At 54.4% G+C, this 22,591-nt stretch overlaps 1 protein-coding gene across 1 annotated transcript in view; it reads left to right on the forward strand.

Moving 5' to 3' along the window:
* The window catches only part of Cables1 (Cdk5 and Abl enzyme substrate 1), a gene marked incomplete at its 5' end in the record, with an annotated part of 98,220 nt that overhangs the window by 72,516 nt on the left and 3,113 nt on the right, over nucleotides 1-22,591 (forward strand). The window contains 5 exon segments of the mRNA XM_013503852.1: nucleotides 7,913-8,009; nucleotides 9,234-9,390; nucleotides 10,478-10,581; nucleotides 20,828-20,934; nucleotides 21,995-22,202. Coding sequence (XP_013359306.1) covers nucleotides 7,913-8,009; nucleotides 9,234-9,390; nucleotides 10,478-10,581; nucleotides 20,828-20,934; nucleotides 21,995-22,202 — 673 coding nt within the window.

The following is a 22,591-nucleotide window of genomic DNA, read 5'->3' on the forward strand; positions in this document are numbered from 1 at the left end:
TTCAGGCTGGCCTTAAACTCACAGCAATCCTCCTGCCTCAGCCTCCCAAGTGCTGGGATTACAGACATGGGCAATCATACCTGGCCTTTTTGTTTGTTTTTATTTTGAGACAGTGTTTCACTAAGTTGCCCAGGCTGGCTTTGAACCTGTGGTCCTTCTGCCTTAGCTTTCCATCAGCTAGGATTATAGGCATGTGCCTTGTGCCTTGTGCCTAGCATGCCTAGCCTTTCTATGGGTTTTGACTGTTGTTTGATTACATGCATCCAATACAGTACCTTACACAGCATGGTTCACTTCCTGAAGCTCCTTGGTGCTCCATCTGTTCCTCCCTCCCCTAACCCCCTGAGAACCACAGATCTTTTTGCTGCCTCTGTGTCTTTGCCCTTTCTAGAAAACTATACATTTTGAATCACACAACGTGTAGCTTTTCAAGCTCTGACCCTCAAATAATGCATTTAAGATTGTTTTGCTGCTTTTCTTGTTTATCTCTTAAAGACAGGGTCTCACTAGGTAGCCCAGGGTGGCTTTGAATTTACGATCCTCCTGCCTCAGCCTCCCAAGTACTGGGATTATAGACGTGCACCAATACTACTGGCAAGATTTGTCTTTTCATACATCAGTCTTTTTAATGCTGAATAATATTGCCTTGTCAGGAGCTAGCAGTTTATGTATTTACCCCTCTACTGAAAGACACTCTTGGTTGCTTTCATGTTTTGGCGATTATAAGGAAAGCTGCTAAAAACCAAGCAAGTGGAAAAGAGAGAGAGAACTGGTTTCCTGCTGTTTGTGTACCCTCTGACCGCTCTTAAGGTCAGAGCTCTTGCTTGCACTCTGGGGCCAGTTCAGCTGCATGACAGGCTGGCAGGGCGTTGTGTGGGCTGATGTCCATTTGTGACACAGCCTCAGATGAGGACTGCATTCCAGCATCCCGGCCGCCAGCCCAGAAACTTCTGGAGCGCAACCCACTGGTGAGCGAGAGACGGCAGGCACTGTGTTGAGGGCTTGTCCCAGGGTTGTCCCTGTGCCTAAGGGAAGCGACCAGTGTCCAAGTGACCTTTATTTCCTAAGACATGTAGACAGCAGTATCTCTGGATCAGTGGAGCTGACCAGAAGGAAGTAAAAAGTGATCCCAGCAAACTTGCAGTTGGTGGTCGTGGGAAAAGAGCTAACTAGATGCTTGCAGGTGGGTGTCTCCCTGGGGTGTGTGCGCAATGCAGGCCTCTTCGGATGACTGTCCCTGAGGAGGAGGTAGCGCTGGCTCATTCCCTATAGGTGCACCAGAGACCGTGTGCGCACGCAGCCTCCCGGTGGAGTGCAGCGTGTCTCTGGAGGTGTGTTTTCCAGTCATCAACAGCTTCCGCACGGCGTTTTGTGTCCTTAGCTTTTGGCATTCGAGGCATTCGGATGAGGTCACCCACTTGGGCCCATTTCCTGAGTGCTGATCTTTTTGTGACAGAGAGACCAGCTTCTTCTATTCTTAGAGCCTCCGAGCCTGGATGCTGCCTGCCAGCTCCAGGCCCAGCCCCCGAGCCCCCTTCCTCCCACCTGCTTTGCCCAGAAAGTTCTCTTTTCGTTGTGGAAAATTACACATTCACAAACTGCATTTCTTTCTTCACACCAAGCATATTCTCACACAGAGGCTGATTCTGGAATGACCTCATGCGTGAATCATGCCATTATCCAGCTGTTTATAAGAGCTGCCTTTAGACACAGATTTTGGTGTAAGCTACATTAAGACTTCATCATTGTGTGCGAGTTGCCGTGTGGGGACGGCTTATCCATGAAGTGCTGAGAGTGAGGAGGCGGGACTTCTAGGCCAAAGTCCTGCTTTTGATTTCACTTTTCTCCTGTCAGCTGTGGGCCTTATTCACCGACTCTGAGCTTCTGAAGTGTAGCAGCTCTGCAGTGGAACATGCACGCCAGCCTCATCCAAGATGGCAGCTGCTGTGTCGGAAGGGGCCGTGTGTTGGTCAGCATTCTGTTACTGAGTGCGAGAGACAGTCATTTTAAAAAAGAGAAAAGGGTATTTTGGCTCACTGTTTTAGGAACGTTAGTCCAGTCTGTTGGTCCTATTGCTTTTGGGCCTGGTGAGGCAGTGTATCACAGCAGGAGCACAGGGCAGAGCAAATTCTACCTCATGGCTGGGACTCAAAAAGGAAGAGAACGGGCCTGGGGTCCCAACATCCCCTTTGCAGACACACCCCTTGACCTAAGACTTCCCAGGAGGTCCCACCTCCTAAGCACTCCTCCACTAGTGCCTCAGGCTAGAGACCAAACCTTTAGTATGGATCTGGAAGGCTATGTTTTAAAGGTTTAGATCCATACTAAAGCAGGCAGGAAGTAAGTGTTCTTCAGCTAAGATAAATACTGCGTCATGGGGTTCCAGTGGGTGTGATCTCTTAATTAAAATTAGTTCACAAGTGGTCTTTCCTTTCTGAGTCCAGCTTTCAAGCTTTGCTTTCTGTGTAGCAAATCTCTCTTTCTTCCTTTTGAAGGGTCTAGAAATCCTGTTAATATTTCATTAGCTCCTAAATTATTTATGCATCAAAGTGTTTGAGCTATTGTTGTCCTTTAAAAGAGCAAGTGCCCAGTGGCGGTCCTGGCTGGTGTTCCAAGGGCTCGAGCTTAGGGCGCCGCTAAAGAAATGGTCATGGTTAGAAGTCAGGGCAGCCTTGTCTTGGAAGCAGAAAGCCGTGGGAACATAGTTAATTGGATCACACACTTTTTCCATCTCCTTCCTAGGTGTAAAGTATTAGATCATGTTTTCCAAAGTGTAATATCGGTTCATTAACCACACTCCCTAAGGAAGGAGCCGTAGCTCCAACGTCTTGCTCTCTAACAGGGAATCCTGTTTTCCCATCAAGATCAATTCTGTGCGTTAGGCCTCAGTGAGCAGCCGGCTGGGCCCTTGCCAGTGAGCCAAAGAAGGAGGAAAGAAAGATTATTTTGCCTTTTACAAAAGATGAAATCAAGAACTGGCCATCTGATAGTTGATCATGACCTTGGCAATCCCCTTTGAGCCCCAAGATGTCTCGATTGTCCATCTGCTTTGATCAGATAACTCCATGGTGGTGAACCACATGTGTTTGCTTTATGCTGTGGAAGCCAAGACGAAGACAGCTCCAGGGGATTCCTACCAGGAAGCTGCAGACTTTCAGAGAGAGCCACATTAAATGAATCGTGCAGTCCTGAGAAGGAAGCCACACCCCCAACAGAAGCAACCTGTTGTTTTCCTTGCTTAAGGGTATGACTGCTGCATGGCTCTCTCCCCAAATGTACTTTCATCTCCTGTTTTAACCCCTGCTCCCACACCCACCTTCCTGGGCTCCTCCTCCCCAGATCCCCTCCAACCACTCCCATGCCTGCATTGGCCAGTTTCAAACATCGGGCTTTGTAAAAAAGAAAAGAGCCTTGTTCACGGTTTCCAAAATGAACTTGTCAGCTACAGCCTCTGCGGGAGCTAGCAGACTTGCATAGCATGAGCCGGGCATGGTGTTGCACACCTGTAATCCCAAAACCTGGGAAGCTGAGGCAGGAGGATCACTGTGAGTGTGTTCAAGGCCAGGCTGTACTGCCTAGTAAGACCCTGTCTCAACAAAACAAATAAATGGAAAAAAAAAATTGCCAAGAACAAAAAATGAACTCTCATAGGGAAATAACTCTAAATCGCAGCGTCACCCAGAACTGTGGGAGACGGGGCCAGAGCACAGTTTTGGACATGCCTCTTCCATTTTTAAAAGGAGACAGACTATAAATAAATTAATATTTGAACTCTCCATGTATCTGGGAAAAAGTAAGTCTCCAGACTTTTAAAAAAGTTGAAAAGTCCAACTTCAATTCAATTTTAATGGCTTTCCGCTGAGGCTCCGCATTCTCCAGCTCTGCCTCCTGGTACTGGACGGTTAATTCTGGCATGTGAGCCGGCAGATATTTTTATTTCCATAGCCATTTTATGAGAATTCAGAACAATGATCTTAGAAAGAAAACATCAAGATTTTATCTCCATTCCGCTGGGACTGCTGCTTGATTCTTTCTCAGTGGAGTTTGTAGAAGATTTTTTCTGGGTGAATCAGCGCCACTTTGAGTTCCCTTCTGCGGGTCCCTCCAACCCTCCCGCTTCTGAGACCGTGGGACCCCAAAAGGCACGGTTCTTTGGGATCCTCTGCACTCACACAAGACCTGAGCAGATACCTGTAATATTTGGGGGCCACAATATAAAAGTGCTCTTATTATATAGGTCAGATAAGGTCCCAAAAGGGCAATTTTGTATGGTTTGTATTAATGTCAGGTTTCAGTGACATTTATCAGAGCACCTAGCTAAGAAAAATCAACTCAGAAACTGTTCAGCCTCTTTATGAAAGATGTATTGCTCAGACCCTTAGCTGTGGAAAAACTGGCACCATTAGAAGTGGCTTAAGCAGGTCCTGTTGCGTCTTCTGTGAACTGACTAGGCGTGTGCGTACCTGTGTGGACGTGTGGACTTGTAATCCATACCCGCCCAAGGGCAGCCTGAAGTCAGTGACAACTTCCCCCTGAATCTGAGGGGGAAAGTGTACAGAAACGTGTCCTCTGTCATCACAAAGCAATCTGACCTGGAGAGGGGGTGACATCTGTTACCGTGGCCGTGAATTTTTTCCAGTGCAATGTTGTGGACACAGTGTACCTGCTTTGGTGTGCAAGGAAGAGCGCGTTCCTTCTCAGCTGCTTCACATGAACTCCCCGCTCCTCTTGTTCAGAGCTAGCGGGTCTTCAAGGCCAGGCATCCTGGGCACCCCGCTTGCCCAGTGCCGTGTGAAGAAGGCCTGGACTCCTGTGGTGCCCACACACTGCCATGGCTCCCTAGTGTGCCCTGGTGCTGCCAATCCCTCACCACGCCCAGGACCCCTGAGGCCAAGAGATCCACTGCCCTGTGCCACATGGGTGTTGCGGGGAACCCGGTTTGAAGGGTGCTAATGGAGTGCCGGGCATGGAGCCCTCTGGCCCTCGTCCCTTCCCCCCGGGGGACCCTCTGCCTGCCCCACCTGCTGGGTCTTGCCTCTGGGACACCTAGCAGAGGCCCTGCAGTGACAAGGGTAGAAAATTAACAGGGCCTGGAAATGTTTACAACAGCCAGGAAATGGCCAGGCCACCCGCCAGGAAAGAAAGTGGGGCACCAGATCCAGGTCATACATGTGTTATACGTGACTATATTGTCTTGCCATGGGAAGTCACCATGTTGACTTGGTCCAACACGGTGGTCGCTAGCCACTGTGGCCATGTACATTTAATTAAAATTGCATGTGGTTAGAAACTGGCGTCCTCGGCCAGCTGGTCACATCTCAAGGACTCAGTTGCCACATGCAGCCAGGGACTGCCACGCGGGACAGCAAGCGGCAGAGTCCTCAGAGCGGGGGACGAGTTCTGAGCACGGTGCTGGTCTGTCCCTGGCCGCGTGTGGCTCCAGCTCAGTCCAGAGGCGGCCCTGCTGTTCTCCCTTCTTACAAGGCTTGGCCTGAGCAGTTTAGAAAAGAGTGTGATGTCAATAAAAAGCCAGTGGGAGTGTTAGACCCTGTCAGTCACCCTAACTCCAGAGATGGTTGCTGCGGGTAGGTGTGGCTGAGCCTTGCCTAGCTCCTCTCTTTCATGTGGTCCCAAGCGTCCCGAAGCACTTGGGTGATTGGCTGGGTCTACAAGTCCCTGGTCTTTAAATAGGCTCTGGGCTTTAGCTCAGGGAGAGGCATCTTGGATTTACATAAGCACACATAGTATAGTTTCTGCTACAGCTTCAGTTTATGTCCCCTGGGGAGGCGCCTAGAAGCAGGGTGTGGGGGGAGGCAGGGCCGGGCCAGCTCTGCTGACCGTGAGGGGTGCGTGCAGCAGGGTGAATTTAGCAGGGTGCAGAGGTGGGGCGAGGCTGCCTTGGGTGCGGGGAGCTGTGAGCATGTCACAGGCAGAGGAAGAGGGGCAGGATGGAAAATACTTGGCTTCACGCCATCTCTCTGAAGCAGGACCAAGGAGGCAGCGGGCCCTTCACCTCTCCGTGACCCCTTCTTCAGCGCTCTCCCGTGTCCGGTGTTGGTAGACAGGGCACAGCATGGGGATGCTTCCTGCCCGTGGCCAGCCTGGCGTCTGGGAGCACTCTGGGTCAGGCTTGCTTTAATACTCCTGGCCTCCCTTGGCCCTCTGTCCCCCGAAAGGGAGAGCTGTTCCCTGCTTTGCTGTTCCTTTCAGCCCCACGGTACAGTCTTTCTGGCGAGTCTCCGGCCTGTGTCGCTCTAAGGGGCCTTTGGATGTGGGCAGTCCCAGGGCAGTGTGGCTTGCTGAGCCCTCTTCCTCTGGCGTCATTTACGTAGCCAGGGAGTGAGCAGGAGGGTGGGGAAACATGGACTGCAGTGAGGACGTTCAAGGGAAAAAACCCTACGAAGTCAGAAGGCTTCGACTTCAGTGATGGGCTGGCGGGCTGTTCTTGCCCTGCAGGACTTTGGTGTCGTTCTGAGCACGGCAGTGCCCTGGGCTGCCAAGGAGACTGCCGTAAAAGGCGGCACTTACTTACTGGGTGCAGCAGGCCTGTGCTTATCAGGAAAACCACCCCAAATCAGACTCTGCCTCATAGGTAGGCTGGGGAGTCAGTTCACTCACGGCAAAGCGTGTAGCCAAGGGAGGTGGCAGAGCAGGGTCAGAGACGCCCTGTGCCCTCTGCTCTGGACAGCGGCCTTTCCCATCTTCTCCCCCTTCCCGTCTTTCTCTACTCCATTTTGCTGCTTACGTTCGGCTTGGGGAGTCTTGCCTTTGTGTCTTTCCGTTGGGTTTGCTTAGGTCCTTGCCCCTGAGCGTGGACCTCCTGGTCCTGCAGCGAGAACGCTGTTGTCGGAGGTGGCATTCACCCACAGGCACGATGTGTCGAAGGGAGAGAAGCTGAAGACCGCTCTCAGACGGCTGTGTTTTAGAATCTCCTGGGTATCACTTAAAACTCCGAATGTCCGGGTCCCACTGATACTAACGTAGAATGTCTAGGGATACGAACCAGGCTGCAGTTGGTCGTCAGAGACACCCAGGTGATCTTAGCAAGCAGCGAAAGTTGGAAAACTCTTGTAAGGCAGAGGGATCATGCTCTGGCACAGTGAGCAGTACACCTGTGCGCAGTCACGGTGCCTCTGTCCTGCATCTCCAAGGCACCAGAAAGAGTATCACATGCAAATCAGTCCCTGACACCTACCATCCCGGTGTCCATGGCAGCCCATTTACCTACTGTGGGCCTCAGTCTCCTCCTCTGTAAAAGGGGTCAATAGTAGTAATACTTGTCTTACAGGGCCATCTTCTTAACCAAAAAGATGTGTGCAAGTCTTTGGGGTTGTGCAGTACTGTAGAAATGCTTGTTGTTACTGCTGGGAATTATTCTCTTATAGATAGATGTTCCTCTCCTAGGTGGCTTGCAAGGTAGTTGGGGTGACTGTCACGGCATTCATCCTTTCCTCGCTAGTGACAAACCTGACAATTCTGCAGGACACTTACTTCTCCTGTTTGGTAAAAGAGAGGGGCCAAGAGAGGTGGTCTGACCAGCTTTAAAGAGAAGCCAGCAGCCGGAGCCCCAGAACTCTACTGGCTCCAGCACCCGGGGAACGGTCCCTGGCTCCTTGGTAACTGGTTACCTCTGAGAACACAGGGCCTTGCCGAGGAGGCAGGGGCATCAGTAAACCATTGTGCCTGAGCCCCGCTCCCTCTGCAGTCTGCTTCACTGGACTTCGCTGATGTCAGAGTGCACGAAACAAGACAGTTGCCCAGAACATCCTGCCAAGCCCCTGGGGAAGGGCAAGGAGACCCTGTCTTGCAGGACCCGCTTTTCATTTGGTGCGTGTGACTGGTGTCCCGTGCAGTGAGTGTCACCGTAGCTCTCCGGGCACACACCAAGCGTTTTCCTCTGGCTTGTCCTCAGGGACTTGAAGCTGGATGGAGGGAGACAATCGGCAGGCGCCATGAGCTTGAAAGAGATCATTGGCCTGGAAGGTGTGGAGCTGGGAGCTGACGGGAAGGTAAGGCGCCAGGGTCTTGATCCCTGAGTTCACACGGCCACCGCCGCGGTCAGGAAGCAGAGGCAGCGAGACCAACCTCGGGCCTCCCTTGTGAAGAGGGAAGTAAGCGCTGGGGCGCGTTGCCGGGTGTGTGCTGCCAGCCCACCCAGCTCCGCCGGGGTGCGGGTGAAACCTACCCAGCTCCGCCGGACGTGGTGGGGGACTCCCAGGGCAGCTACACCTGTGCGCAGTCACGGTGCCTCTGGCCTGCTCCGCAGCACGGTGGGGGACTCCCAGGGCAGGCGTCCGTCTCTCTGATACCACCGACTGTGCACCTCTTTGAAGTGCTCGACACACTCATGCACATCCGTACTCACCCCCATGCATGCGCCAAATGCAGCGTTAGTTTGGACATCAGATAACTGGGGGTGTCGGTGAGACATATTCCTGCTGCTAGAACAGCGTTTGGCTTCTTGTGGTCCCAAGGAGCCTGCAGTCCCTCAGCCTTCCACAGTGACCACCAAGCAGCAAGGCCGCCACGTTCCTGCGCATGCACCATGCAGTCAGCTGCTGGGTTGGCGTCTGAGGAGTGGAAATTAAGAGACGCACTTGAGCCCATGGCTGGTTGCAGGCAGTCACCACCAACCCGCAGAGCTTGTCTCTGGGGAAACTGGCCCAGCATAGGCTGCTAGGGCGGCGAGTGACTTTCACCCTCCTGCCCCGTGGGCGGCTGGTCACTTCTGGGCCCGTGCGGCAGCACCCCGGAGCTCAAGGAAGGCACTTGTTCCATCTTTCTCCCAGAGGCTAGATGCTCACCTAGAACGAGGCGGGGGGAGTCGAGCATCGGGAGGAATCAGTGCCCACAGCTCTTGTCGGACACTCGCGGCCTGATGCGTCCTGGAATTCTGCGTTTGGTGGTTCATAAACAGCAATACAGTGTATGTCTCGCATATGACGCAACACCCCAGCAAATTCTGAGGTCAGGCCTTGTCCTCCGTGCTAATAATATTTGTGCCACCTAACAGAAGAGTTAGAACTCCCCCTCAGTCTGTTCAGGTGCGGTTTTGGCACAGGTGTGGCACGAGCGAGGGCCAAAACGTGTTTCATGTTTCAGATCGTACTGGATTTAATTGTACATTTTAAAAAGCAGACGCGAACTTGGGGTGGCAACATCCCTTGGTCAAAATGCAACTCAGCATGGTCTAAAAGTAATCACTGGTTTGTTTTTTATCTTCACCTTTTTAGACGGTTTCCTATACGCAGTTTCTGTTACCCACAAATGCCTTCGGAGCCCGGAGAAATACCATAGACTCCACCTCCTCCTTCTCCCAGTTCCACAACCTGAGCCACCGCAGCCTGTCCATCGGCCGCGCCAGCAGCACCCAGGGCAGCCTGGACACAGGTGACCCCGCCGGTGGGAGGTGCCTGGCTCTGTAGCGCAGATTGGGTCTCCTTGGGGAAAGCTCGGTCTCAGGACGTGTAGGTTCAAACCGGGTCACGGGTGATTGCTGTCTGTTAGATGCCTCAGTTGCCAAGCCCGGAGGCTCCTGCCAAGGCCGCCTGCACCAGGCAGAGGCGGCTGGATCCCCCAGCTCTTCCCTCACCATTCACACGGTTGTGTCCCACGTGGTGACACTTCAGCTTTGGCTCCCCTCCCCTCAAACAATCGGGCCGTGAAGCATAGAATGAGGGTGAGAATTTCCTTTGTGGTTACCATGGTGGGTGAGCTGAGTGGCCACTGAAGGGACATTTGCAGACTCCGGCTTTGCCCACCCAGACCTTTGACAGAATTGGCACAAGGGCAGAAATTGAAAGGCGGGGCTCCAACGTGCGATCCTCCTGCCTCAGCCTTGCAGAGTGTTGAGATTACATGTGTCGCCATGCCTGCCTTACTTTACCATCTTTGTAAGAATTGGTACGAAGGGAAAAACTCTAGGAGGCAGCATTATTTCCACTGTCAGAAAGAATTCCTAGGGAATGTGAACTTCTGACGTCGCCCCGGCCTCTGTGTGACGTCCCAGCCACCTGTGGCCCTTCCCAGCTGTGTGCACAGGTGGCTGCTGTGGTTTGAGGTGAGCCACGCGCAAGTCATGCTGGGTGCGTTCGCCCAAGTCACATGCGTCTGCCATACAGTTGGCGTGCAAGTCTAGAAAAGGAGCCTCGCGGGGCCACATCCTGTGACGTGCGAACTCTGCCTCGTATCCGGGGGAAGGTTGTGCTGTCCCATGTCGGGGAGACTAGTATGTAATTGAGTAAAATGGGAAAAGTGTCAGAATGGACAGAGAATTTGCCGACTCCTTTGCGTGAATGGTGGGACTGCTCCTCATCTACTCGCGGGACATCTGCTACGGGTCAGAACCCCCCAGCACACGTCCCAAACTGTATACCCCGAAGCCAGTGGGACTTTAGCAACTGTGCCTGGCATTCTGCCAGCTGCCTCTGCCTCAGAGGGCCCTGGCCCCTAACTGTCGTTTTTATGTCATCATCAGGTAGTGACCTGGGAGAGTTCATGGACTACGACCCGAATCTCCTGGACGACCCCCAGTGGCCTTGCGGCAAGCACAAGCGAGTTCTGATTTTTCCTTCCTACATGGTGAGTAGCGGCAGGGGTGGGGCCTTCGCTGTCCCTTAGGGATTACCGGAATCCGGGGTTCTGGGGGTGGAGCGGCCTGCAGACGCCACCCTTAGGGTGTGAAAACTCCCAGCTCAGGCCGGGACCTCACCTCTGAGGGGGGTGTCCCAGTTCACGGACCCACAGACCCCGCGGGCAGCCCCGGCCCACGTCGAGGAGCACCGTGTCCAAGTCCAGCCCTGTTTGGGTCTCCACGTGCACCAGAGCAACTATTGGCCCTGGGCTGGGGAAGGCAGAATTATCTCTGGGGAAAGTGACAGCAGGACAGTGTGGGTGCTGAGTGCAAACACTTTCCTTGCTATTTTTATTTCATGGGCTCTTCCTGTTTCTCCCCGTGTGTAACTTTGGTTTCCGCTTTGGGCTGATCACCCTTCCCACCGGTAAGACGTGATTGGGAGTGTGCAGGGTGGTACAGCCGTAGATTCACCCCCCAAGAGCTGCCACTCCTCCCGACACCAGGGTGGGGGCCCTGCCAGGGTCCATGTCCTGCCTTTGGGCAGACAGACGTGTCCTGTTTCCTGCCAGGCAGAGCGCTGGCTACAGCAGCGGAGAGGGGAGGACCAGGCTGGAAGGGAAACCCTGCGCCATCAGCCCGGAAAGCCACCTCTCCCTCCCTTCTGTGTCCTGGCAGAGCTGGGTGTCCCGCCGGGTTCCCTCTTGAGCCGGGAAGTCCCTGCTGTGGTCCTGATTATAGAACCCAGAGTGCAAGCCAACCCCACCTACTCACAGGTCCTGGAGCCCCGCTCGGAGTGTAACTGCATTCTGAGAAACCCTGGCGGTGCTCCGGCCCTTCTGGTGACCTTCTGCATCTGTCCTCTTGTAATCTGGCCTAGTTCAGAGCTCACTGTGATTCGCCACATTGAGTCAGAATGAATTCCCAGAGGAGCTTATTACAAAATGAGCCCTGCTCCTCACTCTCCCGCACTAACCCCTCAGCTCGTAACACACAAAGAACTAAACCATGGCCACAGGGAGCTGCCTCCTTCCCCTCTGACCTGTTCATTTGAAAAGAAGGGCTCATCTGTCTTCCTCAGACGCGAATACCTAGTAAGTGCTCAATAAACGAGCAGACCCATCCCCCTGCTGCTCAGGAGGGCGCACCTGAGAGGTTTGCCCTTGCACAAGAATAAGGATTCTTTCTACAGTTCACTGCGTTGCTTATTAAAGTACACTTTATGAATCAACTTGGGCAGGAAACTGGCTCGAAGTCTGAGTGAGGCTCTCCCAGCTGACAGGCAGGAAATGGGGGCTGAGACCACAGCTCCCGCTGGCTGTGTCTGACCGCCTGACCCGAGGGCAGGACGTGAGCATGGTTCCTTGGACCAGCAGGTTCCCAGCTGTCTGGGTAACCAAGAGACTTCGACAGTGCACTGTTCTGGCTGATGGTGGGGTTTGGAGGGAGTTCCTAGGGACAGGTCACATTTGGGGACAATACTGGCCTCTCCTTTTATAAGCCTGGTGTGAGGTGGGTGCCAGATCCAACTGCTGGTTTTTCTTTCTTTAAGTGATGTCACAGTGAGAGCTTTAAGGTCCTGGGCCAGAGCGTATGCGTGCGTGCACGTGGACGCTCACACTCAGATAATTTTCCTCCATGGCCTTGTGCTACCTGGCTTGCCAAGTCAGCATACCTGTGCTGCCCTCCTTCTTTCGTGGGTCACTTTTCATTTCCTCACGCTGGGCCTGCCATCTGGGCTTCCTGGAAAGGCCCATGTGCTAGACAGTGCGAGAGCTCGTGTGAGCTGCATCTCCCCGGTCACTCTGTGAGGCCCCATCTCCTCCTGTTCTGGCCACAGGTGCTGGTACTCTGAGCGGAGGCAGGGACAACTTCTGGGCACTATCATCTAAGCTCCTGACAGTCTGTGTGTGCCACGGAGAGCCTCGGCCCAGTTCCCTAGAGAGAGAGGCGGGCATGGCTGCAGGGCTTTTTCTTGGGCATTTGTTCTGATCTCAGAGGAACACGAGTGTGGGTGTTTTTGTGTTTGCCTTATGTTTGTGTGTTCGTGCATATAGAATTTGCACATTCAGCACGTTTGGTTGAGGTCCCACTGTGTGCCCTGCGGGGCCCTGCTCCTGGATCTGAGTGAGCAGGGAGGTCAGACATCAACAGCAGATACATCACTGTGGCCACGCAGAAAGAACTGTTGTGGAAGAGTGACAGGCGGTGACGGGAGGATGCAGGGTGGGTTCTTCACTCGGGGAGACCCTGACATGTCAAGGCTGAGTCGGTGTGAAACAGCCCTTCCCTCTGCACACACGCAGGCCCAGAGCGGAGCTCCTGGCTCAGGAAGCTGCACAGGTAATGGACCCGGGACTCCCAAAGTCATCAAGTAGCAGCAAGGGCTTGAGGGTCCCTGGAGCTGCACCAGAGGTGCCTGCAGTGTGTTCGGCTACTGGGTTGGTGTGTGGAGCTCCCTTTCTGCCGTCTGGGACAGGGCCCACACGCTGACGTCAGGCCTGTGCGGCCAGCTCGGGCTTACTCCGCCCAGCGCTTCCGGCAGCCACCTTTGCCTGCCGGTGAGAAGAGACTCTGGAGACCACTTGGCCTCCGGGGCTGCTGTGCTCTCCCAGTCTCCTCCGCCCCCAGGGCAGTCCCCGAGCTGTTGCCCAGTGTCTGCGGTTCTTGTCCTGCTTGCACAGATTCCGTCTCTGCCGAGTGAGGCAGCCCTCAGAGCGATGAGCTAACCCTTCCGTCTGTCAAACTTGGTGTAACTTATCCACAGTGACGCACCCATTGAAGGGCACAGTCTGTGGATTCTCTGAGTGCCCCTGCAGTCACATGTAGGGTGTCTGTGTCCCCCTCCCACTCCGCCCAGCCCCTCCTCGCTGTGGCGGCTCACTTCTGACCCCATATTTAGCTTTACCCATTCTGGAGCTTTGTACACATGAAGTCTTAGGGTGTGCACTATTTGGTGGGGGGCTGATCTCCACACACCTTATTATCTGTGGGACTCACCTATGTGCGTGTATTGGTATTTTCTTTTTATTGCTCGGTGGTGTTGGAGCCACAATCTCTCCAGTCTCCTGTTGACGGGCATGTAGGGTTCCCATGCAGGGACATTAGGAACACTGCTCTAACTTGTCCAAGTCTTTTTATGGGGCGCCTGTTTCATTTTTCTTGGGTAAATTACTCAGGGGCAGATTGGAGCCAGATGGTATTAGCCATCCAGGGTGTCGTGGGATGTGTACTTCCCTCGGTATTTGTTCTAAGAGTGATGTGAAAGGCTCGTCGCCACGGAGGACATGCCTCAGGGTGGAGGGCTTCGAGGCCTGGCATCTGCAGCCTGGAAGCGGCAACCATAGAAAGCGGCCCTGCACTGCTAGTCACATTTGTAGTTCGAGACTTGGATCCGTGCCTGTCACTGCTGTTATTGTCCACTGTGAGAGGGTGAGGGTGAGAGCTGGACTTGAAAAAGACGATCCCTGGGGGCAGGCGTGGAGAGCAGATCGCAGCTGGCCTGGGCTCCGGCCTTTTGGGGCTCCAGAAGAGGCTGCGGTCCTGCTCGTGTCTTTAGCGCCTGCTGTGTGCAGGTTCTTGCAGGGCCTCAGGCCAGGGGCCGGGCAGTGGGAGCCGTGAGTCACCAGCGGATGCTCCCAGCCCGTGTAATTAGAGCCTCGCTGGAGACGGGCTGTTTATCAAGGAGCCTGGCGGCTCACGTCGTCCGTAGTGGTTTGCCTTGTCTCCCTCTCCCCTTATGGGTGTGGAGAACAATTAGAGGAGAAAGCAAGGGAGAGCCGAGGTAATGCCAACAGAGCCAACCCTTTTGACTGGACCCTTTTGTTTCGAGGGAAGAGCTCCCTCTCTGAGCTCAGAGGGAGGTCTGGGGAGGAGCGCCTGTGTGTAGCAGTAGGGTCACCACACGGCCGGGTGGTCACTGTGACGCAGCACCTCGAGTCCAGGTCCCCATCCTGCCCCGCAGGCCCCGGCACGTGTGTGGGCCTCGCTCTTCCAACCGGGGTTTTCAGCAGTGAGCTGCTGAGCAGAGGCAGCTGACTTTTGGGTGTCTCCGTTGGTTTGTTTTCATGAGAGGTTGTGTCGAGGGCTCCAGGGGTTCCCTGCCTTCGGGGTGGCCTATGCCAAGCCCTTTCATTGCAAGCTCCCTTCCGGTCCCAGGTTTACCCTGCCTGAAGCTTATTTCCTTGGGGGTCATGGGCCATTTTAAGGCCAGTGATAGCAGGTGATAAAAACATGGCCAGGACCAGGAAGGCTCTGTGGGAACCTGGGCGGTGGTGGCTGAGGCCCACCTTAGCTATTGTGTTGAATTAAGAGGCCTCAAGCTGGGCGTGGTGGAGCACACCTGTGGTCTAAGTACTCGGGAGGCCGAGGCAGGAGGATGGTTGCAAGTTCGAAGCCAGCCTGGGCTAACACAGTAAGACCCTGTCTCCAAAACCATAAGAAAAGAAAAGAGCTTCAAATACCTTACTGTGCTGTCCTGGAAGCAGCAGGGGATGGGGTATTTCTGTTTCTTTGTGGGGTTTGGAAACTGTGTTATTAGAGACAGTGTGCGTACCCATACAGCTCACCAGTTTACATTCATAAAGTTACACGGCCCTGACCACAACCAATTTCAGAACATTTTCATCATCCTCAAAACAAGCCCCTCCCCCTTTAGCTATCCCCGAACCCTGTACTGCCCCAGGCCTTGGTGTCCTCTCTGGATGTGTCTGTTCCCATCAGTGGAGCTGTACAGGATGTGCCTTTGTGTCTGGCTTGTGTCACGTAGCCTTACATTTCGAGGCTCATCCGTGTTGGAACATGTATCGGGGTTGTGGTTTCTAATCATTTTCTTCCTGTAAAAAGTCCCAACATGTACTGCAGCATCTGTTCCCTTTCTGTGCATTCTTGTGGGAGGGCGGTGATCGGTTTGTGACTGATCTTGAGACACGATCTATCCCAGGCTGGCTTTGAACTCACAGCGTCTCCTGCCTCAGACTTCTGAGGGCTGCGATTACAGGCACACACCACCATCCCCAGTTTCAGATCATGACTTTGACTGTGACATGCCCCTTGGCCACTGTGGAAGAAACACACATGTAAGAATACATCCCAAAACTGCCTGAGGCGTTAGAAGTCACCACATCCACCCAGTGTCGCTGCCCCAGAAGTTCTGGAGCAGCAGAGGGGCAGCCAGCAGATTCCTGGCTCTGAACCCACCTTCCACTGCCTGAAAAGCCGCTCAGCGCTGTTACCCTTCACGGCAGTAAGAGAAAGTCAGGGCTCCTCCCCTAGAGCAAAGGTGGGAGATTCAATCCCGGGTATCCGAGGGGTAGAAACTGCAGCACATGCGGCGCCAGGCTTTGTGGCCCCTGCTCGTTCCCATGGCTCGCCCCTCCCCCGGAAGAGGATAAAAGGCACGGGATAGCTGAAACGCCCATGTGTGGATGGTCAGATGGTCAGTCCAGGGCCGCCCTGTGTAGTTACTTGAACAAGCGCAGCACATCTGCTTTCCCAGGGCCCAGCTGAGCTAGAAGTGCTGACGGCTGTCACACAAGTGCAGCGGAAGCAGAAGAGTCCCGGTTCCGCGGGGCCACAGGTGCTGGAAGGAGCTTCCCAGATCATAGCTTCATCTCCCTGCCTTTCACAAGTGTGGGAGGGAACCTGAGCAAGGAGAGGCTGCATACCTGCCCCCGGTCTCCAGCTAGCCTCTGGGGTGTAGGAACCCTGGAACAGGAACGTTCCTTCCTAGGGTAGGGGGTTTTGACTCCAAGGGCAGTGCCAGTGTGCAGTGAGCCCACCTGTTCAGATTCCTGTGGAGAGGAAACAGAGGGGGCCAAGCTCTCCCAGGCCTGGGAGCAGAGGTGTCCTCTCTGTGACAGACCTGCAGCTGCCAGCCCTGAGTCTCTCGCTGCTCCCCAGGACCAGCACTGGGGCACGAAGCTCTCCACCTCGGCTGTGGCACCCACAGCCCTCGCCCGACAGCCTTCACCCCCACCTTGGGCCTGGCCGGACCCATGTCCAGTTCCTCAGAGGCCCCTCTCTGCTTGCCATGAGCCATGTGTTTTTGCGAAGAGCACAGAGTGTCCAGTGTCTCCTCCGTAGACGCGGTGGTCTCCTCTGGTAAGGCGACTGAGCTGTGGTCTTTTCCTGCTGGAGAGGTTCGGGTGCCCACCCTGACCCAGGCACTTCCCAGCTCTGCTTCCCATCTCCTCCTACGGGGCAGGCTGGCCATGGTTGCTTAGGAAACCGGGCTGTGGACATTCTGGGCTTGGGATGGCCCCCTACTCCCAGCCAGCCTTCTCCTCTTCCTCTTTATGCAGCTGTGCCAGGCAGCTGCCAGAAAGTGCATTCAAGTGACCTCTTCCCTCTGAGAGCCCAGTGGCTGGCTCTGCAAAATGCAAGTGCCGCGGGGTGGAGCTGCCACTCATCACTCACGCAGCCCGGCCCGCTGTTGGCTGCAGCTCCGCCGGGAGCACCCCTTCGTCTGGCCCATGCCAGGACCCGGAGTGAGGTGGCAGTGAACACAGCCTGTCCCAGATCAGGAAGGGGCCGCCTCCTGTGTCATTAGCCCTTTGATTTGTAGTCACCCACTGGGGAAAAGCCCAGGCAGTGCGAGTTTGGGTAACTTGGACAGTTAGATCGGTCGGTGAACTTGAACAGAGCATTGGCCCCAAGGTTAATTTATTCTCTGCCAAGCCCAGAGGAGTGGCTGGAGGGGGCTGCTAGTGCCACGCTTGCGGTCAGCCTCCTGGGGCCGAGTCCCCAGCTCAGCAGTGTCAGTAAAGTTCTCAGAGGTGCAGCCTCTGAAGGTCATCAAACAGCACCCCTGAGGCAGACAGAAACATACCGGGGAACGGTGGCCCCCCATTCTCCAGCGTTTCTCAAAGGCCCTGCGACTGAGAAGGCAGTGAGGACATCATGGCTGGCACCTGTGGCTTGGGGGTGACCCACCTGGTACCAAGATCTGGGTCATGTGCACCCTCGGGCGTATGTGTGAGGCCTTGGCTGACCAGAGGTCTAGGGCCAGGTTGTCACCTGGTGTGTCTCCCCCCAGCTCCCAATTGTCATGTGCAGTGGAGGGTGAGCAGGCCATGGAGCGGCCCTGCAGATCAAGTGTCCCAGGGCCATCAACATGAAGCGGGTGATGCAGAAGTCAGAGGAGCCGCTCAGCGGAGCTGTGTTTCACCCCAGGCTCAGTGCCCGAGTCTGTCCTGTGGACCACAGCTCAGAGAAGCCGAGTCGAGGACAAGACTGAAGAGAGCGCTGTCGCAGCAGGCAGAAGAGGCAGGCGAGGAAGACACCCAGACAGGCCTCCCTCAGAATAAAGCAGAGCTGCGGCAGTGTGGGGGCCGGGAGCTGAGGTCAGAGGCCAGCGAGGGTGTGCAGCAGCACCGTTAGGAGGAGGCCCTGCTGTTGGCCGAGCCATGTCCCCAGAAGAGATGTCCTCACCGCAGGACTTTAGACTGCATCCTTGTTCAGAAATAGGGTTGTTACGGATTAAAGTAGTTAGGATATGGCCAGACTGACATAGCCCTCGTAATCCAATGTGATTGTGCTGTGGAAGGGTGTTCCCGTGTGAAGGCAGAGGTTGGAGCCATGCACCCACAAGCTTGGGACAATCGCAGGAACTCAGAAAAGCAAGGAGGGCTTCTACTCAGAGACAAAGCAACAGCAGATTGCATTTCAGAGGAGCACAGCCCCCGACACCTGGGTCCCAGGCTTCCAGCCCTGGCACTGGGAGATGACACACCCAGGTTGGGGCAGCTTCTTACAGCAGCCCCAGGAAGCTGACACAGTGACCACTGGGACCGTGTGCTCGGACTGACATGGGTGATCTACTACCACCCTCTTCTGTGTGTGTGTAGGAGGCATTTCATTCCCCCAGCCCAACCTGCCTCACTCCAACATAGATTTAAGCAGACAGACTAGGAGGACTGTTAGGGTTTTGCCTCAGTGGTGTAGCTATAACAAGCTTACAGCAGTCCAAGGTCACAGCTCACTTTCCTGGATGCCCTTTGTAGTGGTTTGACAACTGGTGGTCAGTTTGTAACCCCCAGCTGAACTGAGTAAGTGTGGTGCTGAGTGTGGGAGGCCCACCTGAGGACTGTTGTCAGTAGCATAAAAGGCAGAACTGGCAAAGAAGAAGTTAGGTTGTTGGGCGCTGGTGGAAGTTGTAAGGAGCTGTTGGTTCTTTTTGAGGAGCTCGTCATGCCAGCTTTCCTAATGAACTTGGCTGTTTTCATCCTCTGAGGAGCTCGGGACCTCATTGGCACTGAGAATAGCCTCAGTGCACTTTGGGAGAGCTCTGGTCCTCACTCTGAGCATCACTTCCTGGCTCTGGAGGGGAAGATGGTGCACTGCCGGTCTCCTAGAGAAGCTTGTCACATTGGCTTTCCTGATGGGAACTCAGCTGTCTTGATCATTGGAGGAGCTCGGGACCTTGCTGTTGCTGAGGATGGTTGTGGTACCTTTCAGGAGAGCTCTGATCCTTACTTTGTGCGTCTGTTCCTGACTCCAGTGCAGATCCCTCCACCTGCTAGCACATAGTACAGATCCTTCATCCTGCTGGCAGACTTTCTATATTCTACCACTGACCTTTGGGCCTTCCCAGCGCAGATCCGTGAAACAGGCCTGCATGAGACATCATTGCGGGCTCTGGGCCTCCAGTTGGACTTGCGGGAGGCATTGTTATGAGCTCTAGGTATTCAGCTGGACCCATGCAGGACATTTGCATGGGATCCAAGCCCTCGGCTAGATTCTTTGGTCTTAGTGTGTGGACAGATTTCCTGCACTCTCTTGTATATGAGTCTTTGGGTGACTATTACAAAAATCTTACAGAATATGTGTCCTTTATTATACTGTTCCCCTTGCAATATTCTCCAAACCATAATACCCTTGAACTTGGACTTCCTAAGGCAGCCACCTCCCAGGCTGCTGGCCCCTTGCTCTGGACTTCTCTCTGCCATATGCCCTTGAGGACTTCTGGCCACTTGGAGGTCAGGAAATGGGCCACCAGAGAGGCTGCTGGTCCAGTGAGACATGGTCGCTGCTGCCTCTCTGAAGACGGAATAAGGTGGGGTGGATCTGGTCCAAGAAATGGCTATTCCTGGGCTTTGATAGAAGCCCAACCCCTCCTAAGTTGTACATCTAACTTAGAAAACTCAGTAGTGAGGTGAAGGCCAAACGGGTGAGTGAGTTACATGTCAGGTTTGCCCAGGCCTCCAGCTCAGAGCCATCACTGCAACAGAAAAGCGCAGCAGGGCAGTGGTGGTGCAGAATGTTGCTGGTCCCTGCAGGTGGCACACTTGTGGACCTGGGGATTTGTCATCCTGGCTGCTGCTACGAAGGCCACACTTGCTGGGGCCGGGTGCTGGGCCAAGGTTCTCAGGGCATCGGCAGACTGGGCCTCCTTTACCCAGGGTTCAGCCTGGAGATAAATACACATCTCCACCCATCTCACCATCAGGAAAAGCACGCCCTGGACAGGTCAGGATGTGTGTGTCAGTGCCGGGGCGCAAGACCAGGCCCCCAGGGACTCCGGACATGGCTGCCTTCAGGGGATCAGTGAAATGCAGGGCCTGAAGTGAGGGCCAGTTACAGGAGAAGCAAAGGCCATGAACAAATACACAGCACGAGTACGCGATTGGATACACTTAGGGTGTGGAGCCCAGCGTGCACTCTGTACCCCAGCTGGTTGAAGAAGGAGGCTTAATACAGACTAGGTACTCGGTGGCCTAGAAGATCCCTGGGGCGGCCGATGTGCCTCCCCCGCCCCCGCAGAGCCCTGCTGCCACCCGGTCAGAGCACGGTGGTGACAGGGCCCGTGCTACTGAACGCTTGCTGATGCCAAGCACGGAAGGGAGCACAGCCCGTAGTTCTCAAAGCAGCTGCGGCACCAGGCGGCTAGCGAGGGGTCCAGTGTGGGCTGAGCCCAAATCCACACGAGCCACAGTCCCAGCCTGAGCACTGCACTGTGTGTGGAACAACAGCTGGAAGCACAGCGGCTACGAGGGCCAACCCCCCGCCCTTGACGTCTGTAGGCCAGTTTTTCTAAATGTCACTGCATCCTGCTAACACTGGTGATTTCTTTTCCCTGTACCTCCAGAAAGCCACTGTCCCTGCAGGCTCTGGATTCAGCAGAGCCCTTGCTGTGTGGCTCTGATCTGATCTCCACGTTGTGCCGTGTTTGGGAAATTGTGGGTCAGGCACAGTTTGGGCATTGTTAGGACACAGACCCTGAAAGAGTGACCCGTCTCCCCCTGTCTGTTACAGACCACAGTAATTGACTATGTGAAGCCCTCGGATCTCAAGAAGGACATGAACGAGACCTTCAAGGAGAAGTTTCCTCACATTAAGTTAACGCTCAGCAAAATAAGGAGGTATGCGCAGCTCTTGGCGCCTTGAACTCTACCCTGTAACCCCTTTCAAGCCTGCCAGAGGCTTCTGCTTTGTATGAGAGATCATGTCATGTTATCTGTATGCAGCTCCCAAGTTCAGTGAGATTTCTCTTATGGAAATCCAGAGACAATGGGCAGCACCTGTCTCTGCTTTCTCTCATTTTGGCAGAGCAAAAGAGAGCTGGCATCTGAGGATATAACTTCACCCAGTCACGTGCCCGGGGGGACGGCCAGGCCCCATCTTTAAGTAGTTACCAAAACAGAGACAAACCCTTATTTCCTACACAGCTGATGGGACCGGCTTTGTGTGACCCACATCAGCCAGCCACATAGTCACGATGACCGACACCCCCAGGCCATGACACCACGATGGTAGAATTTCATGTGTGCGTGTGTAGTGACAGGAGTTAGGCTGTACACCCACATGGTGTAGAGTATGTGCCAATGTTTTTGCCAAGGTTTACCCTAATATAGATTTGATTCTGGTATGTTCCAAGCCACAGAATAAAACTACTGTTTTTAGGAAAAGTTGAGTGTTGACACTCATCTGTTTGCTGGGCAGCATCTCCTGACACCAGTGGTCATGCTCTTAGGCAGATCCTTTTCTGAGCCAGTGAGTGAACACAGCTGGTGTCTGGCATAGCTCAGACCAGGCTCTGGAACCATCAAAGCGCCCCTTGTGGTGTCCCTCTTGGACTTCGGATAGCCCAACCCAGGGCCCAGGGGGAGACTCAGACACCCCATGCACTCAGGGCGCTCCTTGTGTGTCCTGTGTGACAGTCACTGGTGGCTCCCCCTGCCTGGTCTGCTGCCTGTCATCCCACAAGTGAGGTTTTAGCAGCAGCACTGGGTCCCAGACAAGAATGAGGGTAAGCACGGCCTGTGCAGCCAGACCAACAGAGGAGGTTCTAGAACCTTGACACTCGTAGGGATTTACTCCCAATCCATGTCACCCCTGGGAATGAAGGAGTCATTGTGTTCTTTGGAGTGCCCCAAAACTCAGCCTCCGACAAGACACCCTGCTGTGCCTGTCTTTCTCTAGCCTGAAACGAGAGATGCGGAAGCTTGCCCAGGAGGACTGTGGCTTTGAGGAGCCCACAGTCGCCATGGCCTTTGTCTACTTTGAGAAGCTCGCTCTCAAGGGGAAGCTGAACAAGCAGAACCGGAAGCTGTGTGCTGGCGCGTGCGTGCTGTTAGCGGCTAAGATCGGAAGTGACCTCAAGAAGCACGAAGTCAAGCATTTAATTGATGTAAGTGGCCTGTTCCCCGGTGGCTGAGGGGGATACACACAGTCAATCCTGGGTCTTTGTGGAAGGACTCTGGAACTGAGGACAGCGAGAAATGGAGATAAAGACTGTGAAATTGTCCTGCCTGCATAGGATGTCAGATGCCCCTTCTTAGCTGTCTGAGAGCAGAGGGGTGAGTCACTAGGACAAGACCAAAGAGCCCCAGCATCGGGCCTGGCCATAAAACCCCATCCCAGACACCACGCGTGGTGTAGTCCTCCTCGGGGCCACAGAAGCTGCTGTGTAATTATGGGGTCTTCTGAGCAGTGTGACCGGAGCATCCAGCTGACATGCCGGCTCGGCAGGCCGTGGCTTCCTTCTCTTTGGAGAAGGGTCTGGGTTCCATGGGTGTC

The sequence above is a fragment of the Chinchilla lanigera genome, unplaced genomic scaffold, assembly GCF_000276665.1.
Source record: "Chinchilla lanigera isolate Chin_1 unplaced genomic scaffold, ChiLan1.0 scaffold00001, whole genome shotgun sequence".
Taxonomy (NCBI): Eukaryota; Metazoa; Chordata; class Mammalia; order Rodentia; family Chinchillidae; genus Chinchilla; species Chinchilla lanigera.